General features: G+C 37.4%; 3 protein-coding genes across 5 annotated transcripts in view; 2 read left to right on the forward strand and 1 right to left on the reverse strand.

The window, feature by feature from the left end:
* Positions 1-4,146, forward strand: part of VSIG1 (V-set and immunoglobulin domain containing 1) — a 34,931-nt gene extending 30,785 nt beyond the window's left edge. The window contains exons 6-7 of the mRNA XM_058536485.1: positions 1,744-1,897; positions 2,734-4,146. Of these exons, the coding sequence (XP_058392468.1) occupies positions 1,744-1,897; positions 2,734-3,055 (476 nt within the window). The 3' untranslated portion in view covers positions 3,056-4,146. The remainder of the gene's footprint in view (positions 1-1,743; positions 1,898-2,733) is intronic.
* Positions 4,147-9,684: 5,538 nt separating this feature from the next.
* PSMD10 (proteasome 26S subunit, non-ATPase 10) lies at positions 9,685-16,445 on the reverse strand. 2 transcript variants are annotated; one of them, XM_058536487.1, is made up of 5 exons: positions 16,298-16,445; positions 13,967-14,065; positions 12,674-12,820; positions 12,413-12,579; positions 9,685-10,115 (listed from the first exon to the last, which is right to left on the reverse strand). In XM_058536487.1, exons 1-5 carry the CDS (start codon positions 16,409-16,411, stop codon positions 9,962-9,964), a joined length of 681 nt encoding a protein of 226 aa, XP_058392470.1. In that variant the 5' UTR covers positions 16,412-16,445; the 3' UTR covers positions 9,685-9,961. The 2 variants fall into 2 exon arrangements, with proteins under 2 accessions (XP_058392470.1, XP_058392471.1); XM_058536488.1 differs by having other exon boundaries at positions 10,055-10,115; positions 12,492-12,579.
* Positions 16,446-16,651: 206 nt separating this feature from the next.
* ATG4A (autophagy related 4A cysteine peptidase) overlaps positions 16,652-27,780 on the forward strand; it is a 52,148-nt gene continuing 41,019 nt past the window's right edge. For both annotated transcript variants that reach the window (XM_058536483.1, XM_058536484.1), the window contains exon 1: positions 16,652-16,722. In XM_058536483.1, coding sequence (XP_058392466.1) covers positions 16,713-16,722 — 10 coding nt within the window. In that variant the 5' untranslated portion in view covers positions 16,652-16,712. The remainder of the gene's footprint in view (positions 16,723-27,780) is intronic.

Here is a 27,780-nt window from a genome sequence, read left to right on the forward strand (position 1 = left end):
TCCTTCCTTCCTTCGTTCATTCCTTCCTGCCTGCCTGCCTTTCCTGCCTCCCTCCCTCCCTTCCTCAAACATTCATTGAATATCTTCTATATGCCAGGGACTGTCCTAGGTGATGGAGATACAGAGATTAATAAGATATATGTCTTACACTCAAGGAGCTCACAGTTTAGCTAGAGGGACAAACAGACAGTAAACTGTGTTAAACGCTCTACTAGAGGTCTGCACGAGGCCTACAGGACACCAATGAAGAAACAATTAATTATGCTTATAGAACCAGGGCCAGATTTACCAATGAAGTGCTATTTGAGCTGGATCTTGAAGGGACTTGCAAAGTCTGTTTCTTTGTCTGTAAAGTAAGGATGAAGGTGCAAGGAAGTTGAAGGATGACAGTAGAGCAGCAGGCTTAGGAGGGCAACCAGCCCATGCTGAGGGAGGAGGAGGGAGGACTCCCCAGCTGATGTTCCCAAGGGAAAAGAAAAACATAAGAAACCAATAGATTATCTGATGCGTTTAAATCTACTGAAAGGAGTTTTAACAGTTTTGCTGGAAATTTGGGGATTAGTGATAATATATATATATATAAAAAATTCCCAAATGAGGCAATTATTAACCTCAGGGAAAATTTAAAAATGTACAAGAAAGGATTATAATATATACTATGTTCTGAAGCTGTGAACAATATTTACATAGTCATAATGCTGCAAACTTTGATTTACTACGACTTGTGCTCTAATCTTATTAGGAGAATGTGGCGGGGTGTGAGGGGAGTGGTAAATCTTGAACTTCCAGAGTAAGAAGTCAATAGAAAATGATGAAAATTGGAAAAGGCATGACATATGAGAACAAGTGTAATAGAAACATGGGGGCAAATGCCAGAAGATTAAAAAACAAGAGTTCAGTGTGGTTGCCTCTAGTGAACAGGACTCAGAGATGGGGAGGAGCGGGGCAAGGGACTACTGTTTTTCTGTTAGAAGTCTAGTAAAACTGTTTGACTTTCTAAATTATACACATGTATTCCTTTAATCATAGAAAGTTAAAATAATGATCAGGCAATTCAACTAGCCTTTCATCTCAAAATATAAGACGTCCATCCTTATTTGAGGGGAAGTGGATGGGGATGGACCCTCCTGGAACCCAGACATGATCTCTCGGGGACAATACCCCAGTGCTTGAAGGTCTGGGGCTCAGCTGGATCATCTCACACTTATTAAGTTTTTCCACAGACTGATCTAATAAACCAGATGCCTGTTTATGGAAGTGGGCATATCCCTTTCCAGCGGCCAGAATGCATGAGGCTCCTTGGTGAGCACAGAATCAGTGGGAGAGGTTTTTAGGGATCTACTTCACCTATGCTCTGGGAAAGCCTGGCAAAATGACCCTCCCTGGAAGAGAGGTCACTTCTCTGGTGACCAGATTGCAGTTCCAAGGTGTCTCTTTTACTGACCAAGTATATGTACACTGAAGACTCACTTCTCTAAACCCCATTTCAAAAGCAACTCCACCTCCCCCAAGTTGGCATATTTGTTTCTTTATGTGTGTAAATGTGAATGGCTAGGCTACATAGTCAAGCCAGTCATCTTTCCTCTTCCACTGGCAGAGTTTTAGAGGTTTCCATGCTCCCAGCCTATACAAGTCACTTTCCCACTACAGGAATGCTCCAAATATTCCCCATTGGTCACAAATGCACATGTATGAGGCAGACAATATGTTCCACTTTACTAACCAGCTGCTTGTATCCTCCAGATCCAGAAGTTGGAATCATTGTTGGGGCCTTGGTGGGTACCCTAGTAGGTGCTGCCATTATCATCTCTGTTGTGTGCTTCGCAAGGAACAAGGCAAAGGCAAAGTCAAAGGGGAAGGAGAGGAAAAGAAATTCTAAAACCACCACAGAACTTGAGTAAGACTTTATTCTTTTGTCTTGACTTGAATACACATTTCTTAGGCGTATCTCTTTCAGTCAGCTCTTCCTAAGCACTCCTTTTTAGCATAGCAGAGGTATCTTTCTGCTCACTCTCACTTTTATAAAATGATGATGGTTACCATTTACTGAGCACTCTGTGCCAGATTCTCTTCTAAGCACTTTATGTATATCAACTCATTTAACTGCCATGATGACCCTTTTAGGTTTAAGAAAATGTTTTAATATATCATATTAATATATGTGTCTTTCCACCAACACAGTCACAAAATATAATTTTTAATATTTTTTATGGAACAAGTGGCCCAAGAAGGCAAAAGTACCGAGGGCCCATGGAAGTCAGAATGCAGCCCTGCCTGCAGCCTGTGCTCTTGACCACTCTGCTATTTCTTCTTGAATGTATATCACACTCATTCATTTGTTCATCCCTCCATTTCTATGCTTCCACAACTATGTATTGGGTACCAACCAGGTGCCAAGTATTGTGTTAGATAGAGTGGGAGCTGGAGATGCACCAGAGCCATGGACTTGGCCCTCAAAGACTTTATTAGATCTTTAGACCCTTTCACCCTGACATCAGTTTTCCCACCTTTTAAACACTGGTTTGTCTCTCTTGAACTCTCATTATATCGTTAAGACCTAACCTTTCTGCGCCCAAAATGGAGACAGTGAGTGGTCCGACAGTGAGTCAGAATATCACAAATCACAGAGGTCCTGAACAGACTGTGACCTATGATCACTGAAGCTACAGAGCCTATGGCTCCATGTGAAATGTCAAACCCTAACTTGTTCTTCCCTGGGCCTTCTTCCTGCAGACCAATGACAATGATCAAACAAAGCACAGAGGGTGAAGTAATGCCAAATGAAGACACGATCCAACTAGAAGCAACTCTGCCACCTTCCGCCCATGAGACTGACGATGATACCGTCCTGGGGGCAGATCATGAGCCTATCCCTGAGCCTGAGCCTGTCTCAGAGCCTCCCCTGGAGCCCACCCCAGGACCTGAGCTTGTCCCGGTGCCTGAGCTTGAGATTGAGCTGGAGCCAGAGCCCGAGCCAGAGCCAAAAATGGAGCCAGAGCCCGAGATTGTAGTTGAGCCCTTGTGTGACGAGGAAAAAAGAGGGAATAAGCAATAGGCTGGTAACATAAGTACAGTAGTCATCACTGAGGAACCCATTACTGGCGTTTGGAATTCACTTGACCTAACCAGTCTCCCACCACCTCCCTCCATTCTTACCAACCCTCTTCTAACAAGGTGCTCCTACCAACCATCCAAAATAAAAAGGTCAAGATAACTACTAAATAAATGCAAGAGTTCCTGAATTACCAGTATAGAGTACTTACAATTTTACTAACATGTAAGCATAACTAATGACAAGGCATGTGATTTCTCACTCAGTTGTAAGTGTTTTACAACACCTGTGTCGTATTTCAGAAAATCTTATTTCTCTATTTTTAGCTACTCTTTGTTACATTCCACATGCACACATGACAAGGTGGCATTAATTGGATTCAATATTATTTCTAGGATTAGTTGTCAGGCTTCCCTCTTCAGTTTCACATTGACCACTAAGAAAAGAATTCATCAGCATTATCTCATAGATTAGAAAGAAATTCCTCAAAAATTCCAGAGGAGATTGTGTAAAGGATACATATTAATTGGTACATAGCATTTAAAACTAGGTTTTCAAATGAATGCTTCACTTATCACGTCCGATTTCCCAAGGAGCCACCCTGCTACTCAATATCTGAGCATAGCAAATTTTAAAAATAACCCATTTTTAAGTGCAAAATAATGTACAGGCAAACAATTCCAAATACAATTTTCCTTCAGTGAATACAAAATGTTGGTATGATAGGTGATGTACAATTTAGCTTTGACTGAGCTATTCTGTTATCACTGTGTCTGATGCCACTTGCTTCGGAAGGGCCAGACTAGGAAACTGTTCTAAAAGAACACTGAAGATCTATTTTAGATAATCTGAATAATTAAATCTGTTTTACTGTTGGTATATTCCATATTAATAAAGAGATATCATTCTTGTATAAATGCTAAATATTAACTAAATCACATTGAAATCACCTCTTCTTCACTTGTTAAAAAGGTTTTCCATTGATCATATTTCACCCACATCCCACCTTGAAAAAATTTACAGGTAGACTTTTTCATTTGTGTAATCGATCAGATTTTAAATCTTATTTTAAGGTTCAATAAATAATACTTAATAAAATCTTAATGACTCCTAGGTAAATTTTTTATTAACAACTTTATTGACATATACAATAAATTATATACAATAAATTGCATCTATTTCAAGTGTACAATTTGATGAGTTTTCAGAGATGTATATACCCCTAAAACCACCACAACAATCTAAATGGAGCATTTCCATCATCCCAAAATGTTCCCTATGCCCCCTTGTGCACTCCCACCATCACCCTGGACCTAGGCAACCACTGATTTGTTTTCCATTTGACTGACTTTTCTTGACCTTCATATAAAAGGGATCATGCAGTATGTACTTTTTTGTGTCTGACTTCCTTCTAAGGTGAATCCTTTTTTTTTTCAGTTTTAATTTTTGTTTATTGCAGTAACATTGGTTTATGAAATTGTAAAAATTTCAGGTGTACATCATTGTACTTCTATTTCTGCATAGATTACATCATGCTCACCACCAAAATACTAATTACAACCCATCACCACACACATGTACCTGAATCCTTTTTAAATGAAGTAATGAATCTCTAACTTATCACATCCAGATTTTCATGTAGAGGATTTTCTTAAACTGTGAAGCCCTTTCTATATAGATCATACCCAAACTGATAGATTCAAATTGAAATTAACATTACATTCGTCCAGAGCCATGGAAAGAAGAGATAGCAAGCTTTTACTTATGGATTTTCTTGGATGTATTAATTTTCAGCCAATTGTGGGGATTTCTGAAGCATCTATAATTCAATTCTGACTAAATATAATATGATATGTGGTGTCTAATGGGTCCAAGAAGAAAAATGATGAAGAATGACCTAATATTTAGAGGTTAAAAAGTAAACACCAACAGTGAGAAAAATCTCAATTACCAGAATGCCAAAGTAGCTGGAATTCACTTTTCTCTTCTACTTTTATGATAGAGGCAAATCACAAAAAAGAGACTCAACAACTACACCCCAAATTTCCGATGGATCAGTGCTGAGCAGGAAGGAAGGTCTTCGTGGCGGTCTTATAGAGCTCTGTCCTTCTTAGCACTGTTCTGTTCAAAAGAGTGATGAAAAGTTGGATCAGTGGTTTTTAACCTTTTTTGAGGTCATGGATCACCTTGAGAATCTGCTGAAAACTCTGGACCCCTCTCCACAGAAAAATGCTTATATCCACAAAGTGTGTTGTACACTTTTAGATAAATTACAGACCCCCTTGAATCCAAGATTAAGAACCAGTGACTTAGATAAAAACACAGAAGTCACACTTAATAAATCTGTGGATGTCTTGCTCCTGGCGGGGAATGGTTACTATGCTGTGTGACAGAATCATGACTCAAACTGATCTTGATAGCCTGGAAGCTGACTTGAAATCAACATAATGAATTTGACAGGAATGGAAGGAAAGGTCTGGATTTACAACTATAGAGTACTCGCTGCCCATGCAGAAACTCTAGCTGGGCAAGGTTGGGAAGGAGATGAGGATAATCTGAAGTATTTTTGGATCTCTCCTTTCAGTGCCTTTGCTAGCCTTCTGGCGCCTTATTGTCCTAACACCCAGGATTCTCATGTGCCTACTAGCTCAGTGACCCACTCAGGTCTGCAACCCTCAGGCAGGATTCATTACTCAGGCCCTATCTCTATCCTTGCCACCCTTTCAAAAGGTAGCTCTTCCGTGACCTGTTCTTATCCAGCAAACATGATCTTTCATCACCTACTCATGTCAATCAGGTTAATAATGAGTTAGCTCTCTTAAAAGTATTCACCTTTTAACAGGGGACCCTTGATCACAGATAATTCCTTAATCCAAAGAGTCTAAACAGTGGAATTTCAAGCACTGGATCAATCCAGAGGGCAGATATTTCTGGAAAAAATAGCCTTCTTGGCCCCTCTCAAATCAAACTATGTGAGTTACCATCTATTCCACACTCATAAGGCCACTCTGGGTCAGTGTACCTTTCACCCCAGTCTCCTTAATCTTCTATTAGTACATCCATAATACACCATATATTTATGTTTGTGATGAATCCTGAGACTCTATAAAATATGGAATCATTACAATTTTGTTCTCTAAATCTTACTTGGGCAGAAAAATGGGGTCATACGTTAAAGAGCTTTCTGATAAGGGCACAAACAAAGCTTTTTTCTGCTTCTTCATCAGTGGATCAGAAAATAAATAACAGAATAGTCATTACCCAAATATTCTGATTAAACTTCAACCAAATTCTTTCAGCATAATTCTCATTCAGAGAGGGTACTACCTGATTTATTTTGCCATAGTTAAAATTTAAGTGAGTGGTCCTAACCAAATCCCAAACCAGCCTTGGGGCTTCTTAACCATTCACTTCTTACTATCCAAAAAGATTTCCAGAAACTTCTCTTATCTCTTTGTTTCTGTATTTAGCAGCTAGGACATGCTAAAATCAACAGAACAGCTTTTTGGCTGTAGGTTATTGTCCCCAAATTCATCTAATTCATCTATTTATTTAGTCATCCACTAAACATTTATTGAATGGTTACTATGAACCAGATGCTGTGGCTGTGATATAATGGTGAACAGAATCAGAGCTAGCTCGTCCTCACGGAATATACAGCTTTGCTAATTATGACAGGTTCTTGCATGTTATCAACAGTAGTGTGTTGACTACAGGGGAGGAAAGTGGGAATTTGTACTGCACTGGGGAGGGCCTCCAAATTATAGTGATCTGTGATGCAGAGGGACAAAAACATAGTAATTCCTGACCAATAGCTAAGAAACCACCTATATAGATATATCCTATGTCCTTTAGAGTACCAGGTGACCTTTGCCCCCAATACTGTATGCCGAGAAGTTAATATTTGCAGCTTTTACACTGGCCTGTAACAGGTTTGATGAACCTTCAGTAAGAAGAGCTAGAAGAGCAAGAAGGGAGCTTTGAGATCAACAGTACTCAACCCGTTTCAGTCTCAGTACACCTGAGGGTAATAACACATAATGGCTCATTCCTGACAATGATGGCGTGGAGGTGGGAGATGATGCAGAATTACATTCTTGGGGAGGGAGACAGGAAGACATAAATGTAGTTTTAAAAAGCTGGGTCATTCCTATATATCTCACCCAATCCCCAGAGGAGAATCCCTGACTGAAGAGGGGTAAAATAATCTGCCTGAGACTATACAAAGTCAAGACAAGATCCCAAGTTCTCTGATTCCCAGTGTAATGCTCTTTCAACTGCACCAAACTACTAATTTCAATGAAACAAACCCAAGTTTTAGTAATAAAAGGTTCTTTTTACAATGTCTACGTGCTAGAAAACAGGTTAGAGGGTCTCATAAAAGGTCCAAACCAATCAATAAAGACTCAATAATCCCACTTGTCTTTGAAGCTTTGGTTTAAAAACAAAGAATTCAGAGATGATAAGGAAGGCCTCAGGAAACCAAAAAAAAAAAAAAAAGCCCCAATGTAAAGAAAAGCATGGGGGTTGGAGGGTGTTAAAACTAATGGGTTATTATCCAAATGCCACAGTACCTTCCATTTGGTCCACTGTTTTTGAGTAGAGGCAGAAAGAAAATGGATCAGATCCAGGAAGGCTCGATTTTAGTGTTGGCAATTTCTCTAGCTCTGGGTGTTTTCTCCTCTGTAAAACGGAGATGATTTCTGCCTTCCTAAAGGCTACAGTGGAGAATGGATTTAAAAATTTATAAATTATAAAGTGTGGTAGAATATACTGCTGCAGAAGCCACGTCTCCTGATAATTGATTCAGTATCCTTTTTTCTCTCGACTAGGGATTCTTAATCTTTTGGGAAGTCACAGATCCCTTTGAGAATCTGATGAAAGCTACAGAACCCTCTTCCTAGAAAAATGCACATGCAAATTTCTGCATTCAATTTTAGGCAGTCAATAGGACTGTAAAGCTGGAGCCATAGACCCCCAAGTAAAGAGCTCCCACACTATACCAAACTTGCTGACAGACTGATTTGGGGGTTTGATAGTGTAACAGGATATGGAAAGAGAAAGCAGCAGACACAGCCATGTAATGAATTCACTGTAGTTGGTATAGTTGAGAAAGTGGGAAATCAAAACACTGGGGCCATATAATAAAATGCAGATTTACCTTGAATCTCACAGAACACCACTGAAATCGTGGGTTCCCTCCAATAGATACTTAAGAATATAAATTTTTCCACTGTTCCCATTTACTTATTTCTTTCATCTTATATTCTCAGTTAAGCTTTGCAATTAAAGTTGTCCTCTTTCTTGAGTTCATTTTGGAAGTAACTGTAAAACCTGCTGACCTTGAATCAGCTTCATCTCTATTGGGTTTCCTATGGGGAATAGGTAACAATCTGCTCAATATCCGAGGCCATTAACATCCTTAGTTTATACAAATCAGTGATTTAAATGTTGCTAACAAGCCACTTCATTTAAAATGTCAATAGCCTACAAATTACCTGAGGCTTGGTTCCATCCATGTTGCTTATTAAAGAGCTAAGATGAGTTTTCTTTTACACTCACAAAGCCTATTAACTCAGACAATAAACTTCAGTCCTAACAGGCCCTATTAGACACAACTTGACTCCCTGGCACTCAATAACAAAGTTTAGTTCCACAAGAAGATGCTTCTCTGATTAATTTTTGTAAAGATTAGCACTCAAAATATTTATGTAAAAAGGGTTTGCATACCAACAACACAGTTTGTGTTTACAAAACTCATTTTAGCCACTGGTCATTAAGTCTCTGACCCCAAATCAATGGAAATGTGTGGGCTCCCTTGGATCACTTATTTCAAGCAATATTTGCAGCACAAAATTCAAACTAAAGAAATAATTTGAAGATTCACTTGAGGTTCATTAGATTTTATGACTAGTAATCGTTTAAGATGTTTCCTTAAATTGACATCAAGTTTACACTTAATTTTCTTTTGCTCCACATTTAATTAGCAATTCAGAAGATTACCATTTTTACAGATTTGAGCTGCAGTTCAAGCTTCACTAATTTTATTGACTTTAGAGCTACCAAAAACTGAGAGATGCCTTTATGAAGGATTTTAAGGCTTAAGCGGGTGTTTGATTTGAAAGAAAAATTGGAAGATTCTCTCAACGTTTTACTTTTTTAATTTTTGAGATACAAATTGAAATACATTTTTGTTACATATCATGTTAACAAGCTTGACATTCTTTTCAATACAGGATGACTTAATATAGGTACTTTAAAACTTCCTTTTTAAAAACAGTACATTCTGGAGAGAAATAGCTCATTAAAAAGATACATGGGTACATGGGCTATTTTTCATTATTTTCGTGTTTATGAATGCCAAACTTGGATAGCATGCCCTCCAACTGAAAATTTGGTCCTCTGAAATATATAAGTATTCCTCCTATAACAAACATAAATTGTTGAAAAAACAGAAATATTTGGCATGGGCCTCTGAGTGAGCTTGAAAAACGAGTCAGGATGTGTTTCAACTGTACGGAGAAACATTCTAGAATCCACCTAGAAACATTTGGCAGAACAATTGGCCTGGTGCTCCTGGGGCTGTTCTGCCCCAGAGGGAGACAGAAGGTGCATGGGAGGGTGCTGAAGACTCACAACAGCCACAGAATCATTTACTCAAAATTAACCACAATTCAATGTAGAATAATATACAACAATAGAACAATCTCAACAGTTATTCAATGCCTGGGAAGCAAGTCGTAGGCTTAGAACAAATACTTAACAGGAACAATATTCAACATGTTTATAATACTTTGAAGATGAAACAACTTCATCATTCATAGATGATGTCTTGTGCACAAGTACATTAGTTTCCAGGACACTGGGGACAACCACAAAACTTACAAAGTAAGAATAAATCCAAGCTGCTTAACCTTCCACCATTCTCTTGAGTATTAAACCCAGACCACCTTTGGCCACTTGCAGGGGTGTCTTTTCTTCTTTATTCTCAATGTAAATACTCGCTCCCTGGGACACCAGCAGTTTTGCTTCTTCCACTCTCTCCTCATCACAGGCTAAGTGTCTGAAATTGAGGACACCAAGACTGATTAATTACTACCACTTCTATGTAATGGTTAGGATTTGCTGAGGTAGTCTAAACTGCATATTATTAGGTATTGTAATATCGGAAAGTTATTTCATCAGGAAAGGAAAATCAATTTGCATGGGGAACATTTTTTAAGTTAAAATTCAGTGGAATAGGCTTATAATACCAGATCATAAATCATAATTCTCTACTACAATAGAAGAAGCGATCTAAATACCAGCCTAAGGAACAACTCCGTTATTTTATGGAGATTAGAAGTAGTTTACACCAAATACATGCAATAATTCAGGGCTAGAATTTAGAAAAGCTCCAATTCATAATCCACTAATGGCAATTTGTGTGATTTAAATTTTGGAAAAGCAGTTCAAAAGATTTTATCTCATTTGATCCTTATATCCACCTCGTAAGTTAGTAAGGTATTATCATCACCATTTTACAGTTCAAAATTGTAACAGATTAAAGTCTTTGCCTATGATGACATGGCTGAGCAGTAACTGAGGGGGAAACCTTGTTAGGCACTTAAGAGGTTACCAGGCAGGATATCAGGCACTTGACATGTTATTTTATTTAAGCCTCACAACAATCTAGTGAGGAAGGAATTATTATCCTCATCTTACAGATGAGGAAATTAAGACTCAGGAAGGCTAAGCAACTTCTCCAAGTTACTTAATAGAAGTATTTAACATAGTTGGTAAGTGGCGGAGTTTGGATTGGGTCAACAGCATCTAGCTGTTCCTAAATCCTAGGCTCTTCCCAGGACCCTATACTGCCTGACTCCTAGATTTCCTCCAGGCCACCCTGCCTTTCTTGTTATGGAGACAAGAGCTAGAATATGCAAGTCTTTCTAAACAGAGTCACTCAGAACTACAGAAATGATTTCTAAAACTAAGAATTAAGAAAACAATACTTCAAAAATGTTGAATCTCACTTTGGACTAAAAAGAAGACTCAGAGAATTTCTGGTTCAAAAAAGTCACCACTCAATAAGGAAGAAAACTGGCCAAGTACTGTAGAAAAAATATCAAGGTATAGGATGGCTTCAGGTCACACACATAAATCAATTCCAGATGGATTTGAGTTAAACGAAAAACAACAATAACTCGCAACCAAAACCAATGCAATGTTAAAAAAAAAAATCTACAATAAAATACAGGTGAATATTTAACTAATTTCAGGGTGAGCAAGGTCTTTCTAGTCACGAGGGAGGATTAACAAGTTTGATTATGTAGAAGTTGAAAACTGTTATTCAAAAAAAAATCATGAACAACATGAAAAGACAAACTGGGAAAAATGTTTTCAACTAACACGGCAGAAGGTTAATATTTTTACTATGTCAAGTCAAGGGTATTTAAAAAATCAGTAAAAATAAATTAATTTCCCAAAATTAAACAGAGAGAGGGACATAAAAAGTTAGTTTAGAGAAGAAATGTAATTAGTTGTAGGCATTAAAAAATGTTTAACTTCACTGATAATAAAAAATGTAAATTACAACTATGAAATATCATTTTCATATAACAAAAGGATAGTTTCAGTGTTGGCGAGGGGGTAATAGGCACTCTCAAACTGCTGTGGAGGGTACAATGATACAACTCCTCTGGAAGCAATCTGGCAATATATAGCAATAGTCTTAAAATGTGTGTATTTGTTGACCCAGCAATTCTACTTCTAGGAGTCTATACTAAGGTAGTAAACAGCAATATGGCCAAATATTTTTGTATAAAGTTAGTCAGTGTAGCATTTTATTTCCACTTTATATTTATTTATATTATATTTATTATTTATTTATATTATTATATTTATTTCCATTTATAATAGTGGAAAACTCAAAAAAGTTTAAACATACAGTAATAGAAAAATGATTAAATTATGGCACATCCACAAAATAGAATTGTATATAGCCATTCAAAAATGTCTTAAAAATATTTAATAACATTGGAAAATGCTCACAATATACAATGAGGTGAAAAGAACAAGATATAAAGCTACATACACAGTATGATCCCCATTTTACAAAGAAAAATATGTAAAATGTGCATGTTTGCATAAGAAAGCCTGGGAGGAAATACATAAAAATGTTAGCAGTGGTTATTTCTGAGCCGCAAGATGATAGGCAATTTTAATTTTTATCTTTGTACTTTCATGCACTTTCAAATTTTTTTTGCCATAAACACATATTAGATTTATAAGCAGAATAAAAAAAGAAACAATGTGTAAGAATTAGTGCAAGAGGGCTAATGTCAGGTAGAATACAAATGATTGCTACTTGTCACTTACAGAGGAGTGTTACCCTCAGTGTCTTGGATGTTTGTGGATGCTTTGTAGTACAGAAGGATATGAATCATCTTCAAGTTACCCTTGGCTGCCGCCCGGTGCATTGCTGTAGCCTCATAATGGTCCTTAGCATCTGGATTAGCCCCGCCTTCCAGTAACATGACAGCGATCTGGAAAGACAGAGAAGGAAACAATGCAGAGATCTATTCGTGTTTGCCTACAGGTTTAGAACTCAAAACAAGTAGCCTAGGAGTGGAACCCTACCTCATGTCTGTTTTTGGAAGCTGCATAATGTAGGGGAGTACAGCCATTTTGATTGACAGCATTCACTTGAGCACCTTTGCCCAGAAGGGCTTTTACAATCTCATCCCGGCCAGCAGAAGCAGCAATATGAAGAGGAGACCAACCTGCCTGTAAAAGAGGTGGGCAGTACAAAAAGCAGGAGGAAAGGCACAGGGATTAACGCTAACATTCAGGCAGGGTTTACAAAGAGCTGTGTGTGAATGGTTTAAAAAAAAATAACATTCTTTTTCCCCCCTCATTAAGCACTGCAGAGAATTTGGAAAGCAGATGTACACAAAAGAAAAGAAAAACCACCCACAATCTCATAACACTGATAATGATGTATGTCTAATTCTAATGTGTTTTCAAATTGGGATCACAGGGTATAAAGCTCCGTGAGTTGCATTTTCCACAATTTCCACTTATCATTTTGTTGTGAGAAATTTTCTCTGTCATTCTTTGGAATCATAACTTTTTTGGTTGCACATTATTTTACCATATGTATTATGTATATACCTAGTATATCCAACTGTTCCTCCATTAAACGTTTTTTTTTTTTTTTTTTTTTTTTTTTGCTGAGGAAGGTTTGCCCTTAGCTAACATCTGTTGCCAATCTTCCTCTTTTTGTTTGAGGAAGATTTGCCCTGAGCCAACATCTGTGCCAATCTTCTATTTTGTATGTGGGTCACTGCCACAGCATGGCTGCCGATGAGTGGTGTAGGTCCACGCCCAGGAACTGAACCCAGGCCACTGAAGCAGAACAAACCAAACTTAACCACTAGGCCATGGGGCTGGCCCCTCCATTAAACTGTTTTTATTTCTTTGCTCTTATAAATATTACTTCAGTGAGCATTCTTGAACAGGAATCTTTGCCTACAAAAAGTTTCCATCCTTATTCTTCACAAGTCTTATTCTAATATAACCAATACCATTACAATAAATTTCTATATAACAAAAAAAGATATCTGGGCCCTCATTATTTAGGCAATATTCACCAAAAAAAATTTCCAACATAAGAAAAAGAGTTTGTAGTCTCTCAGGGGTCACTGTAATAAGCCTTGATCTGCATGTTTACCTTAAATTACAGGGTATGAGTGGCAAAACTAACATTCTAAAATAATGCAACCACTAGTCCTGTGCTTGGTCACCAGGGTCATGCTGTAACTTCCTAGTCACAAAGGTTACAATTTTGTTTGTGAGCTTAATACTCAGGCTTCAGTAAACACCAGTCTGGAGTCTAAAGATAACTGGGAATTTATCAACTCTAGTACTCACATCATCTTTATCATTCACCGGCACTCCAAGTTGCAGCAAGAATTCAACAATTTCTGTATGTCCGGCTGAGCATGCCCAATGCAATGCAGTTCTGCTGTCCTATATGGGAAACAGAGAAGCAGGAAGATCAACATCCTTGAAGAGAAATAGAAGAACTAAGGCAAGAAAGCAGAAAAAATTAATAGTGGGGCCAGCAAACCTAAAGTCTGGAAACAAGAAATGGAGAGCACTGGATCCTCAGGTAGGTAACCTTAAACCACATTACGTACTAGGATAAGAGAGACCAAGGTTTTAGTAACATGGGGGGAATATATTGATGAATGTAAGTAATTTGGAGAATACAGCCATGAAAGCAGCAGAGAAAGAAACTGATTTCAATGCTTTGGCAGAAATAGAGCTTCGGCTGTTTACTATTACATTATTTATGCACTTTTATGTCAGGTACTATGCTAGGAGTTTTACATGCATCATCTCATTTAATCCCTACAATCCTATACAGTGGATATTAGCCCCACTTGACAGATGCAGAAACTAAGATTCCTCAGGGTAAGCAACTTGTCCAAGGTCACACAGCTAGTAAATGGTGAAGTTGGGACACAAACCTCTATCTGTCTGACTGAAATTTCTAGGTGCTCTGGAAAGAACAAATGCATCTATGGATAAGAAATGTTCATAAAACTAGCTGAGATTATCTATACAATCATTTAAAAATACGCCACACATAGAATTAGAAAGCAATAAAATTACTTTTTAAAAAAATAAAAAGGCAGGAAGAGTTAGTCATGTTTCTCAAAGAGAATCCTTTTTTGCAGTGACTGCTGTATTTCTTAGCCCTACGTAAAAGAAAATGGTATTTTATATTACCAAAATTTTCAAACACACATAAAGATAGAGGGAATATAATAGAAACCCATATGCCTATCACCTAGGTTTCATACATATTTTGCCATATTTGCTTCATCTAGTTTTTCTCCTTGCTGAGGTTTGTTAAAAATAAATCCTAAATATCATGACTTTTCATCCCCAAATACTTCAGTATCTAAACAATAAACATACTTTATTACATAGCTATGAGACCATTATTACACCTATTACAATTAACACTAACTCCTTCATAACATCTAATACCCATTCTATATTCAGATTTCCCCACTGTCCCCCAAATGTCTTTTTGCAGTTGGCTTGTTTAAATCAGGATCCAAACAGGGTCCATAAATTGCATTTGGTTATGATTCTTAAGTCTCTTGATCGTGAGACTTTTTTATGCCATTAACTTCATGAAGAATGGTTAGAAATATAATGAAATCTTAATTTAATATTAAATTAAATTTAATGTCTTAAATATTACCACACCGTAATGAAGGTAAACTAGATAAGGGTAAAGCCCTTTTCAGGTAGAGCAATACAGGAAAGTTCCAGAAAAAAACAGTCTCCTGATTTATAATTCTCTTCCCAAAAAACACAAAATGGAAATTGGTATCTGACACTGTCACGCTAGTGCTTAGCACGGTGGCTGTCAAATAGGATGCAATCTATAAATATTTGTTGGCTTATTGAAGGCATTGTGAATCTTCCTAGAAGCTCAGGGTGAAAGCATGAGGGTCTTTTGAGCAGGAGGGCAGAAACAAACACTTTCCAAAGTCCATTCACTTCTGTTCCACCTCTGCCTAGAACGCCCCTTCGTCCCCCAGGGAAATTCCACTCATCCTTCAAGGTCTAAGCAACCTTCCTTCGCTTGCACAGCCTTTTCAGTCACCACAACGTTCAGCTTTTCCAAGGGAGATTAAATCAGGTCCTCCTGTTATATGTCCTGAGCGCACCACGTAAACTCCTCTCCCGAGAATTTACCACAATTTGTAATCGGACCCATGATTTGGGATTACTTTATTAACGTCGGCTTCCTTTCATTCCACTGTAACCCCAGCTCCTAGCAAACCGCCTGGCACAGAGGAGGCGTTCAGTTACATGTGTTTCACTGAATAAAATCACCAGTAAATGTAAAGAAACTCATTAAAAAAAAAAACAAAACAGTGTTCCTTCTCACGGATATCTCAAAGACTGGGCATTTCGGAGAAACGCGGTAAACGTTCTAGAAATATCCAAAATCCGACGAGCTAAGTACTGGGCCAAAAAAAATATTTGAGGTTTGTGGGCCTAGCTCCTGCCGCCCAATTCGGAGTCCTGAGGTGACCCCGGGGAAAGGATGAGGCGGCGGGGGCGGGGATCTGGCCCTCGCGCAGCCGGCCTCCGCTTGGGCCGGGCCCGGCCGCCACGTTGGGCTCCGTCGCCGCCGCCGCCGCCGCCTGCGGAGAGGCTCCAGCGCCGCTTTACCTGGTCAGTTCTGGTAGCCAGGGATTTATCGGCCAGGATGCTGTCCTTCAACTCCTCCAGCTTCCCGCTGTAGGCCAGGTTGCAGACCATTAGGTTAGACACACACCCCTCCATTTCGCTTTCCCAGGCTCTCCGTGAAGCACGACCAACGGCCGCCTCCCGTCGCGGGCTCCGACTGCCAATCAAAAGAGCCTGTGGAGCTCCACCAATTACTGATCTTCCTCGTTCCTTTGCTTCTTTTCCCATCGCAGGGCGCCTCTGGGAGTTGCAGTTTGAGCGCAGTTCCAGGCGGGGAGGCGCCTTTGCAGCTCTCACCGACTCTGCCCCTAGCAGCGCGGAACTACAAGTTCCAGGGTCCCTTGCGGCCGCCGTAGTCAAGTGGCCGGTGGAATTGGCCCAGGATGACAGCTGGAGAATGGAGTCAGGTACAGGGAGCGGCTTCGTGTGGAACCGGGGTGGGTGGTCGCTGTTGTGGCATTGAGTCGGCTACGCGAAACGGGTGCGGGGTCACGGCAAGAGAGTTATGGGAGCCTAAAAGTCCTGTCCCACAGGGGCCCTGACCTGCAGTGACAGGCGGAAGGGACAACGGTAGGAGCTGAGTACTACCTCCTGAGCTCGTACCGGTGGCTGTGGCTACCCTCCCCCTCCCTGCCGCCGCTAAAGGAGTGGAAAGAAGTAAAAGTTAATTATTCTGACATCTCGGTGGAATGGCATCAGGGCAGAATTCTGTAGCAGCAGTACAGCATATGACATCAAAGTAAGGTGATGTGCCAGGGTGATGCCAAAGGCAGGGTGTGATGCCATAGGAGCCACTTGATATCTAAGAGACCTCAGCGAGTCCATAGCCTGGTGACATCACAACTTGATGAGGGTCATCTTGATACTGTGGTATGGGGCTGGCCCTTTTTATCACAATAATAACAGTGACATCGAGGCTTTGCTAGAACTATTAAGCTAATAGTGTTTCTATTTATGGAAATCCCAAATAGTGCCATAGCAGAAGAGATGCAAGGCTTATCCTTTACAGGGCATATCCGGAAGGGCATTATGCTTAAACTAGGTAATGATAAGAATACGCTCAAGAAAGAGACTGATCACGTTTATATTTACCATCTTATGGTGTAGAACAGGGCTTGGCAAACTTTCTGTAAAGAGCCAGATAGTGAATATTTTAGGCTTTGTGGGTCAAAAGACAAAATCGAGGATAATTTGAAGATACTTATATAATAAGAGAGAAAACAAATTTCCACAAATGTTTTGTGATGAAATTCAAAAAAATAATAATTGAGTAATTTTTTTGTAATACAGGACTACTAATGAGAATAATGGAATTGTTTTCTGGGGGATAACATTTTGTTTAATTGGGGCTCACAGTCAGTGTTCCCTATCATCAAAATCGTTCCAAATGTTCATCTGTTAAGGCTGATCTGTAATGAGATTTTTCCTATTTCATCTCTGTAAATGTCTTTTCACATAGATAGGTACTGCCAAATACTGACATCAGTCCATAAACATATTCTTGTTGGTTTTTACTTAAATGTATCTTTTATTTCAGAATAGCTTCACATTTATATAAAATTTGCAAAGATAGTGCAGAGTTCTTGTGTACACCTCACCCAATTTCCCCTACTGTACTTTTACTATATATTTTTTTTGGTGAGGAAGATTAGCCCTGAGCTAACATTTGTTGCCAATCCTCCTCTTTTTGCTGAGGAAGATTGGCCCTGGGCGAACATCGGTGCCCATCTTCCTCTACTTTACATGTGGGACGCCTGCCACAGCATGGCTTGTTAAGCGGTGCCTAGGTCTGCGCCTGGGATCTGAACCCACAAACCCTGGGCCGCTGAAGTGGAGTGCGTGAACTTAACCATTATGCCACCGGGCCAGCCTCTCTTTTACTATTTTTAACAGCTTTATTGAGATATATTTTACACATCATAAAATTCACCCGTTTCAAGTGTATAATTAAATGATTTTTAGTAACTTGACTGAGTGGTGCAGCCATCACCGTGATCAGTTTTAGAACATTTTCACTCCCCCAATAAGATCCCTCATGCTCCTTTACTGTTAATCCTTGTTCCCACTCCCAGCCCCAAGTAACCACTAATCTACTTTCTGTCTGTATAAATTTGCCTATCCTGGACATTTCATATAAATGAAATCATACAACATGTGGTCTTTTGTGCCTGGCTTCTTTCACTTAGCATAATATTTTTGAGGTTCATCCATATTGTAGCATGTATCAGCACTTCATTACTTTTTGTTACCAAATAGTATTCCATTTTACAGATATAACGTTTTGTCTGTCTACTCACTAGTTGATAGATGTGTAGGTTGTTTCCAATTTTTGGCTATTAGGAATAATGCTGCTAAGAACATTTGTGTGCAAGTCTTCATGTGGACACATGTTTTCATTTCTCTTTGGCAGATACCTAAGGGTGGAATTACTGATTATATGGCAAATTTATGTTTAATTTTTTAAGAAACTGCAAACATTTTCAAAAGCAGCAGCACTATTTTGCATTTCCACCAGGAATGTATGAGGGTTTCTGTTTCTTCACATCCTTGCCAACATTTGTTATTGTCTGTCTTTTTATTATAGCCGTTCTAAATGGATGTGAAATGATATTTCATTGTGGTTATAATCTGTATTTCCTTAGTAACTGATGATGAGCATCTTTTTGTGTGCTTATTAGCCATTTGTAACTCTTCTTCAGTGAAGTGTCTGTTCGTATATTTTTTTCCATTTTTAAATCGAGTTATTGTCTTTTTATTGTTGAGCTGTAAGAATTTTTTATATATTCTGGATATGAGTCCCTGGCAGATATATGATATGTGGATATTTTCCCCCAGTCTGTTGCTTGTCTTTTCATTTTCTTAATGGTGTCTTTTGAAGTGCAAAAGTTTTGAATTTTGATGAGGTTAAATTTATCATCTTTTCTTTTATGGACCATGCTTTTGATGTTTTACACTTTTTAAAAGTGGACAATTTCATGATTATTACTGTATTTTAGAATTGTGTTACCATCACCACAATCTTATTTAAAATGTTTCCATCACCCCAGAAAGAAACCTCACACCCATTTTCAGTCACTCCCTGTTTCCACTCCCAGTCCTATGCAACCACTAATCTATTTTCTGTCTCTATGGATTTTCATTTTCTGGGCTTTCATATATATAGAATGATACAATATGTGGTCTTTTGTGTCTGGCTTCTTTCACTTAGCATAATATTTTTGCAGTTTATCTTAATTTTAGTATGTATCAGTACTTCATTCCTTTTTATGGCTGAATAATATTCCATTGTATGGCTATATCACATTTTATTTATCCATTCTTCAGTTTATGGGCATTTGGATGGTTTCCACTTTTTGTGGAGTAATGTGCTATAAACATTCGTGTACAAATTTCTGTACAGACATATGTTTCGATTTTCTTGGTACATATCTAGGTGTGGAATTGCTGGGCCTATGGTAACTATATGTTTAACTTTGTGAGGAACTGTCAGACTCAGAGTGTCTGCACCATTTTCCCTCCCACCAGAAATGTGCGAGGGTACGAATTTCTCCACATCTTTACCAACACCTGTTAATATGTATCTTTTTATTATAGTCATTGTAGTGTGTGTGAAGTGGTATCTCATTGTGATTTTGTTGTTTTGACTTGTGACAGCATGAGAAGTGTATAAAGCGTGTGGACATTACTTCTGATCCAAACAATGTTAGTTGTCGATATAACTTTCCTATAGTATGTTTCACATGTAAGTGCTGTTTTGCCTTGTAATTTTAGGTCGAATTAATTAAGAAACATTATCAAGCCTGCAGCAAAAGCTAATTTCTATAGCCATTCAGTGTTTGATAATAGTGGTTGAGGGCAGTTCTTCCAACAGTTTAAAAATGTAAAAATCATTCTTACCTTGCTTACTATTCAAAAAACAAGAAGTGGACTTAATTTGGCCCTCCAGATGTAGTTTGCCAATGGCTGGTGTAGAACAAAAACGTCCTGTATGTAGTAGATGTTCAATAAATATTTATCCAGTTGGTTACAAAGGTACAGTAGGCCTGTTGTGTGGTATTCACAAAGGATTGGGTATAGTAACATTTCACCATAATACTACATCAAGGAATTGGATTTGCTTGCTAGAAACAGCTGGAAAAACAACTCCAAGTGCCTCTCCTACTGAGTGACTTATTTGGGTAAACTGCTTTAATAGACAGTGTGTGATGCTTTTATTTTATTTGATATGACATGGCGGTTAACTTTCAATTCTGAGTCCCTTGAGGCCAAGGGTAAGGTACTCCTTGACTTTTTGAAAGCTGCAAGGCAAATAGATCTCTAAGGGAGAAGGTCTCTTTTCTTTTGTCGCTGGCCCCAAGTTATAGAGGAACAATGTGGTCTCTGTTTATCTATCAAGAGTCAAAGGGGGGCCTTGTTAGGAACTGACTCCCTTGCTGCTCACATGATTGAATGTTCCCTGTTGCCTTTTCTTCTGGTCACTTAGATTCTAGGTCCAAAACAAGCCAAGTTCATCTTCAAGACTTAAAGAATGATGCTAAGAATAACTAACATTTATAGTTCACATGTGTCAGATATTGGACTTATTTAATCCTTCACAACAATCCTATGAGGTAGGTACTATCATCCCCACCTTTTAAAAAAATGAGAATACAGGCACAGAGAAGCAAAGTAACATGCCTAAGGTCACACAATTTAGTAACAGTTGGAGCTAAAATTGAAATTCAAGACTACTCTACCCCGAAGCCCTAGCACTTAGCCACTACAACATACTTCTCATTATTGCTGAAGATGAAGTTATGTGTAAATGCAAACCTCAGATAATGCACTACTAATTCATGTCAGAGCTCTTTGGGCTATACCTCTATGATTGTGGGGAAATTACATGCTTTTCATGCGCTAGAGCATCACCGTCTAGTAGAAGTTTTTGTGATGATGTACAGGTTTTATATCTACGCTGTTTTAGTATGGTAGCCACTAGCCATGTTGAGCACTTGAAATGTATCTAGGAACTAAATTTTTAATTTTATTTAATTTTAATTATTTAAAATTTTAATAGCATCATTTGGCTAGTGGTTATCATTTTGTTTTTTTTTTTAAAGATTTTATTTATTTATTTTTTCCCCCCAAAGCCCCAGTAGATAGTTGTGTGTCATAGCTGCACATCCTTCTAGTTGCTGTATGTGGGACGCGGCCTCAGCATGGCCGGAGAAGCAGCGTGTCGGTGCGAGCCCGGGATCCGAACCCAGGTCGCCAGCAGTGGAGCGCACTCACTTAACCACTAAGCCACGGGGCCGGCCCGTGGTTATCATTTTGGATGTGCAGAGAGAGGCCATTTTCCCCCATTTGCTGCTTTCTAAGTATCACTAAATATTTTACCCAACACAAATATTCTTTTCATAGCCCAAGTGGAAATGAATATATTCTGTAGTGGAACAAACTTGAGGACACCCTACACAGGGTGTATGCAAATCAGTAACTGTATGACAGTAGGTTCTAGGTTTTCCAGAATGAAACTTCTCCATTCCTGCCGCTTATTAGATGAAGTTTAAACAACTGGCCCGAAGACCCTTTGCATTTGATTTTTTCATTGTTTGCAGATATAATTTGTTTATGTGGCTCATTGCAAGCATTTCACAGTTGCCGGTTGCCTGGTTTAAGATGAGACGTTTTAATCTATGGCTCTAATATTGTTTTCAAGCACGTGTTTTGATCCTACAGGTAAATTTCTTTGGTATTTTATGTCACTGGCCTATACAAACCTTCCCCATTTAAAATTTTTCCCCTCGTAAAACTGGCATATTGTTATAGGCTATTAAAGTAAAACATTTTATTTACTTACTCCCTGGGTTTTAACTTCCATGTTCTTGTTTCTGAGTTATTTGCTTTATAAGTGGTTTCTTTTTTTTGTCAAACTTTTTATTATAAATAATAAAAGACTCACAAGAAGTTGCAAAAATGGTACAGAAAGTCTCCATATACTCTTCATCTGGTTTACCCAGGATACGATCAAAACCAGGAAATTGACATTGGAATGATGTGGATGTACAGTTGTATGTTATTTTATCACATATGTAGATTTGTGTAACCATCACCGCAATCAAGATACAGAAATATTCCATCACTAGAAAGCTACACCTTTATAGTCACGCCCACCACGTGCTCCCACCATCCATAACTCTTGAGAAATACTAATGTGTTCTCTTTCTCTATAATTTTGTCATTTTGAGAATTCTATATAAATGGAATTATAAAGTATGTGACTTTTTCCAATTTTTTTCACTCAGCATAATGACCTTGATATCCATTCAAGTTGATATGTATATCAATAGTCTGTTCATTTTTCTTGTTGAGAAGTGTTCCATGATATAGATATACAACAGTTTGTTTAACCATTCACCTACTGAGGGACATTTCAGTTATTTCCAGTTTGGGGCTATTACAAATAAAACTGTTATGAACATTTGAGTATGGGATTTTGTGTAGATATAAATTTTTATTTCTCTGAGATAAATGCCCAGGAGAGTGATTGCTGGGTCATATGGTAAGTGTATGTTTAGTTTTTAAGGAAACTGACAAACTATTTTTCCCGAGTGGCTATACGGTTTTACATTCCTACCAGCAATATATGAGAGATCCAGTTTCTCCGTATCCTTGCCAGCCTTTGACATTGTCATTGGGTTTTTTATTTTATTTTATTTTATTTTACTTTATTTTATTTTATTTTGGCCATTCTGATAGATACATAGTGATATCTTATTGTGATTTTATTTGCATTTCTCTAATGGCTAATTATGGTCAACATCTTTTCATGTGTTTATTTGATATTCCTATATCTTCTTCAGTGAAATGTCTCTTCATGTTCTTTGCCCGTTTTCTAATTGCATTGTTTGGGTTTTTTTGGTTTTATTTTGTTTTGTTTTGTTTTTTACTGTTGAGTTTTGAGAGTTCTTTATATATTCTAGATAGGAGCTCTTTGTCATATATGTAGTTTGCAAATACTCTCTACCAGTCTATGACTTGTCTTTTCATCTTATTAATAGGATTTTTCACAGAGCAAGAACTTTTAATTTTGATGATTTACAATTCATTGTGTTTTTTTTCTTTTATGATTGTACTTTTGTTATTGTGTCTAACAACGTTTCACCAAGCTCTAGGTCTCAAAGATTTTCTCCTAAAAGTTTTTTAGTTACATTTTACATTCAAGTCCACAATCCATTTTCTTTTTCTTTTTTTTTGGTGAGGGAGATTATCCCTGAGCTAACATCCATTGCCAATCCTCTTTTTGCTGGGGAAGATTGGCCCTGGGCTCACATCTGTGCCCATCTTCCTCTACTTTATATGTGAGACGCCGCCACAGCATGGCTTAATAAGCTGTGCGTAGGTCTGCACCCAGGATCCGAACCTGTGAACCCCGGGCCACCGAAGTGGAGCACGTGAACTGAATGACTATGCCACCCGGCCAGCCCCCCACAATCCATTTTGAGGTGATTTTTGTATATAGTGTGAGGTTTAGGTTGAGGTTGACTTTTTACCTATGGATATCCAATTGCTTCAGCTCCTTTGAATTGCTTTTATACTGTAGTAAAAAATGAATATGCTGTGCTTGTATAGGTCTATTTCTGGGTTCGCTCTTCTGATTCATTGATCTGTGAGTCTGTCTCTCTGCCATACCACACAGTCTTGATTACTGTAGCTTATAGTAAGTTTTAAAATCGGGTAGAGTGATTTTTCCTACTTTATTTTTTTCAATATTATCTGTTCCTTTGCCTTTCCCTATACATTTTAGAATAAGCTTGCCTATATCTAAAAAAAAAATTTCTGAGATGTTGATAGGAATTCTGTTAGACCTGTATATCAATTTGGGGAGAACGGACATCTTTACTATGTTGAGTCTTCCAATCCATGAACAGGATGTTTCTCCCCATTTATTTAGATCTTCTTTTATTTCTTTCATTACCATTGTGTTGTTTTCTGCATTGTGTAGTTTTCAGCATACAAGTTGTGTACACATTTTCTTTAGAATTATAACTATTTCACTTTTTAAGTGACTGTTAATGGTCTTGTATTTTTAATTTTGGTCTCTGTGTGTTCATTGCTAGTCTATAGTAATACAATTGATTTTTGTATGATGATTTTGCACCCTGCAATGTTGCTGAATTTACTGATTAAGTTCTAGGAAGTTTTTTGTTTTGTTTTTTTTGATTGATTTCTTGAGATTTTCTTTGTATATATGCCCTTTATCTCTTTTTCTTCCCTTATTGTTCTGGCTAGGACTTCCAGTACTATGTTGAATAGCAGTGGTGAGGGCTGAACCGTTGCGTTGTTCCCAATCTTAGGGGGAAAGCAGTCAGTCTTTCAGCATGAAGTATGATGTTAGCTGTAGTTGTTTTTGGTAAATATTCTTTTTAAAGTTGAGGCAGTTCCCCCTCAATTCCTAGTTTTCTAAGGATTTTTATCATGAATGAGCCTTGAATTTTGTCAGACAGCTTTTTCTCTATCAATTGATATGACCATGTGATTCTTCTTATTTAGTCTGTTAATATGGTGAATTATACTGATTGATTTTCAATTATTGAACCAGCCTTGCATCACTGGAATAAACCCAGTTGGTCATAGTGTATAAATGTTTACATATTGCTGAATTATTTACTAATATTTTGTTAAGGATTTTTGTGTCTCTATTCATAAATGATATTGGCTTGTTATTTAATTTTTGGTGCTGCCTTTGTCTGATTTTGGTATCCATGAAATATCGGCCTTATAATTAGTGTTGGGAAGTAATCCCTCTTCCTCTCTTCCCTGGAAGAGATTGTGTAATACTGGTATCAATTTTCATTTAAGTGGTTGGTAGAATTCTCCAGTGTAACCATCTGGGCATGGAGATTTCTTTTTTGGGAGTTTTAAAAGTACAGATTCAATTTCCTTAATAGTTATAGGGCTACTCAGTTATCTATTTAATATTGGGTGAGTTTGTGTTTTTTGAAGAATCGGTCCAATTTTTCTAAATTGTAAAATTTGTACGTGTCGATTTGTTTGTAGTATTCCCTTATTATCCTTTCGGTGTCTGCAGAGTCTTTAGTGATATCCCATCTCATTCTGACATTAATAATTTGTGTCTTCTTTCTTTTTTTATTTGTCAGTCTTGTTAGAGGTTTGTCTATTTTATTGCTCTTTTCAAAGAACCAGCTCTTTATTTTATTTATTTTCTCTATTGATTTTCAGTTTTCAGTCTTACTGATTTCTGCTTCTATCTTTATTATTTCCTTCTTTCTGCTTGCTTTGGGTTTATTTTTCTCTTCTTTTTCTAGTTTTTTAAACTAAATGAGATTTTTAAATTTGAGACTTTTCTTTTTTTCTAATGTAAGCATGTAGTGCTATGAATTTACCACTCAATGGTGGTTTAGCTGCATGTCACTGAAAAGACTTATGTTTCAAGTATATGCTGAATTCATTTATTAGTTCTAACAATTTTTGTGGAGTCTTTAGGGTTTTCTACATATAAGGTCATATCATGTACAAACAGAGCTAATTTTACTTCTTTTTTTCTGATTGAATGTCTTTTATTTCTTTTTCTTGCCTAATTGCCCTGGCTAGGACTTCCAGTACTATGCTGAATAGAAGTGGAGAGAGTGGGCATCCTTGTCTTATTCCTGATCTTAGAGGAAATCTTTTAGTCTTTCACCATTGAATGTGATGTTATCTGTGAACTTTTTATATATGGCCTTTATTATGTTGAGGTAATTTCCTTTTATTACTAGTTTGTTGAGTTTAGAATACTCAGCTTTTCAACACGAAAAAGTATTGAATTTTGTCAGATGCATTCTCTGCATCTATTGAGATGATCATGTGATTTTTCTGTTAATGTGGTGTATCACGTTGATTGATTTGCATATGTTGAGTCATCCGTGCATCCCAGGGGTAAATCTCACTTGATCATGCTGTGTGATCCTTTTAATGTGCTCTTGAATTTGGTTTGCTAGTATTTTGTTGAAGATTTTTGCATCTATGTTCATCAGGGATATTGGCCTGTAGTTTTCTTAGAGTGTCTTTTTCTGGCTTTGGTATCAGGGTAGTGCTGGCCTCACAAAATAAGTCTGGAAGTGTTCCCCACTTTTAAATTTTTGGAAGAGTTTGAGAAGGATTGGCTTCTGACACTGTTTTTTTAAAAAGAATAAAGTTGATTTTTAAAATTAGGAATTAACTTAAAGAATGAAATTAAAGTTAAATCTTTAAAAGAAGTCTTTTTGAAATGTTTGATAGAATTCACCAGTGAATCCATCTGGTCCTGGACTTTTTTTTTTTTGGCAGGGAGTGGTTTATCATTGATTCAATCTCTACTAGTTATAGTAATTTTCTGTTTCTTCTTGGTTCAGTCTGGGTAAGTTGTATATTTCTAGGAATTTATCCGTTTTTTCTAGGTTACCCAATTTGTTGGAGTATAATTGTCATAGTAGTCTCTTATAATCTTTTTAATTTCTGTGGAATCAGTTATAATATCTCTTCTTTCATCTCTGATTTTATTTATCTTAATATTCTCTTTTTTTGGCTAACATAGCTAAAGGTTTGTCGCTTTTGTTGATCTTCTTAAAAAACCAACTGTTAGTATCATTGATTTTTTTCTATTCTCTATTTTGTTTATTTACGCTCTAATCTTATTTCCTTCCTTCTGCTAACTTTGGACTTTGTTCTTCTTTTTCTATTTCCTTGAGGTGTAATGTTATATTGTTCATTTGAGAACTTTCTTTGTTTTAATGTAGGCATTTATCAGTATAAACTTCTCTCTTAGCACTACTCTTGCTCCTTTCCGTAAGTTTTGGTATGTTGTGCTTTCATTTTCATTTCTCTCAAGATATTTTCTAATTTCCCTTTTGATTTCTTCTGTGACTCCTTGGTTGTTCAAGAGTGTTTTTAATTTTCACATGTTTGTGTATTTTCCAGTTTTTCTTCTGCCATTAATTTCTAGTTTTATTCTATTGTGGTTGGAAAATATAGTTGGTATGATCTCAGTCTTTTAAAATTTGTTAAGACTTGTTTGAGACCTAACATGTGATCCATTCTGGAGATGTCCTGTGTGCACTTGAGAATAATGTGTATTCTGCTGCTATTTGGTGGAATGTTCTATGTATGTCTGTTAGGCCCATTTGGTCTATACTTGTTGCTCAAGTCTTTTGTTCTTATTGATCTTTTGTCTGAATGTTCTATCCATTATTTAAAGTGAGGCATTGAAATCCTCTACTTTTATTGTGTTGGTCTATATCTTCCTTCAGTTTTGTCAGTGTTTACTTCATATATTTGAGTCCTCTGATGTTCAGTGTTTTACATTTATAATTGTTATAACTTCCTGGCGGATTGACCCTTTTATCATTATATGATGTCTTTCTTTGTTTTTTTTGATAGTTTTTGACTTAAACTTTGTTTTGTCTGATATAAGTATAGCTACCCCTATTCTCTTTTGGTTTTGCATG

The sequence above is a fragment of the Diceros bicornis genome, chromosome X, assembly GCF_020826845.1.
Source record: "Diceros bicornis minor isolate mBicDic1 chromosome X, mDicBic1.mat.cur, whole genome shotgun sequence".
Classification (NCBI taxonomy): domain Eukaryota; kingdom Metazoa; phylum Chordata; class Mammalia; order Perissodactyla; family Rhinocerotidae; genus Diceros; species Diceros bicornis.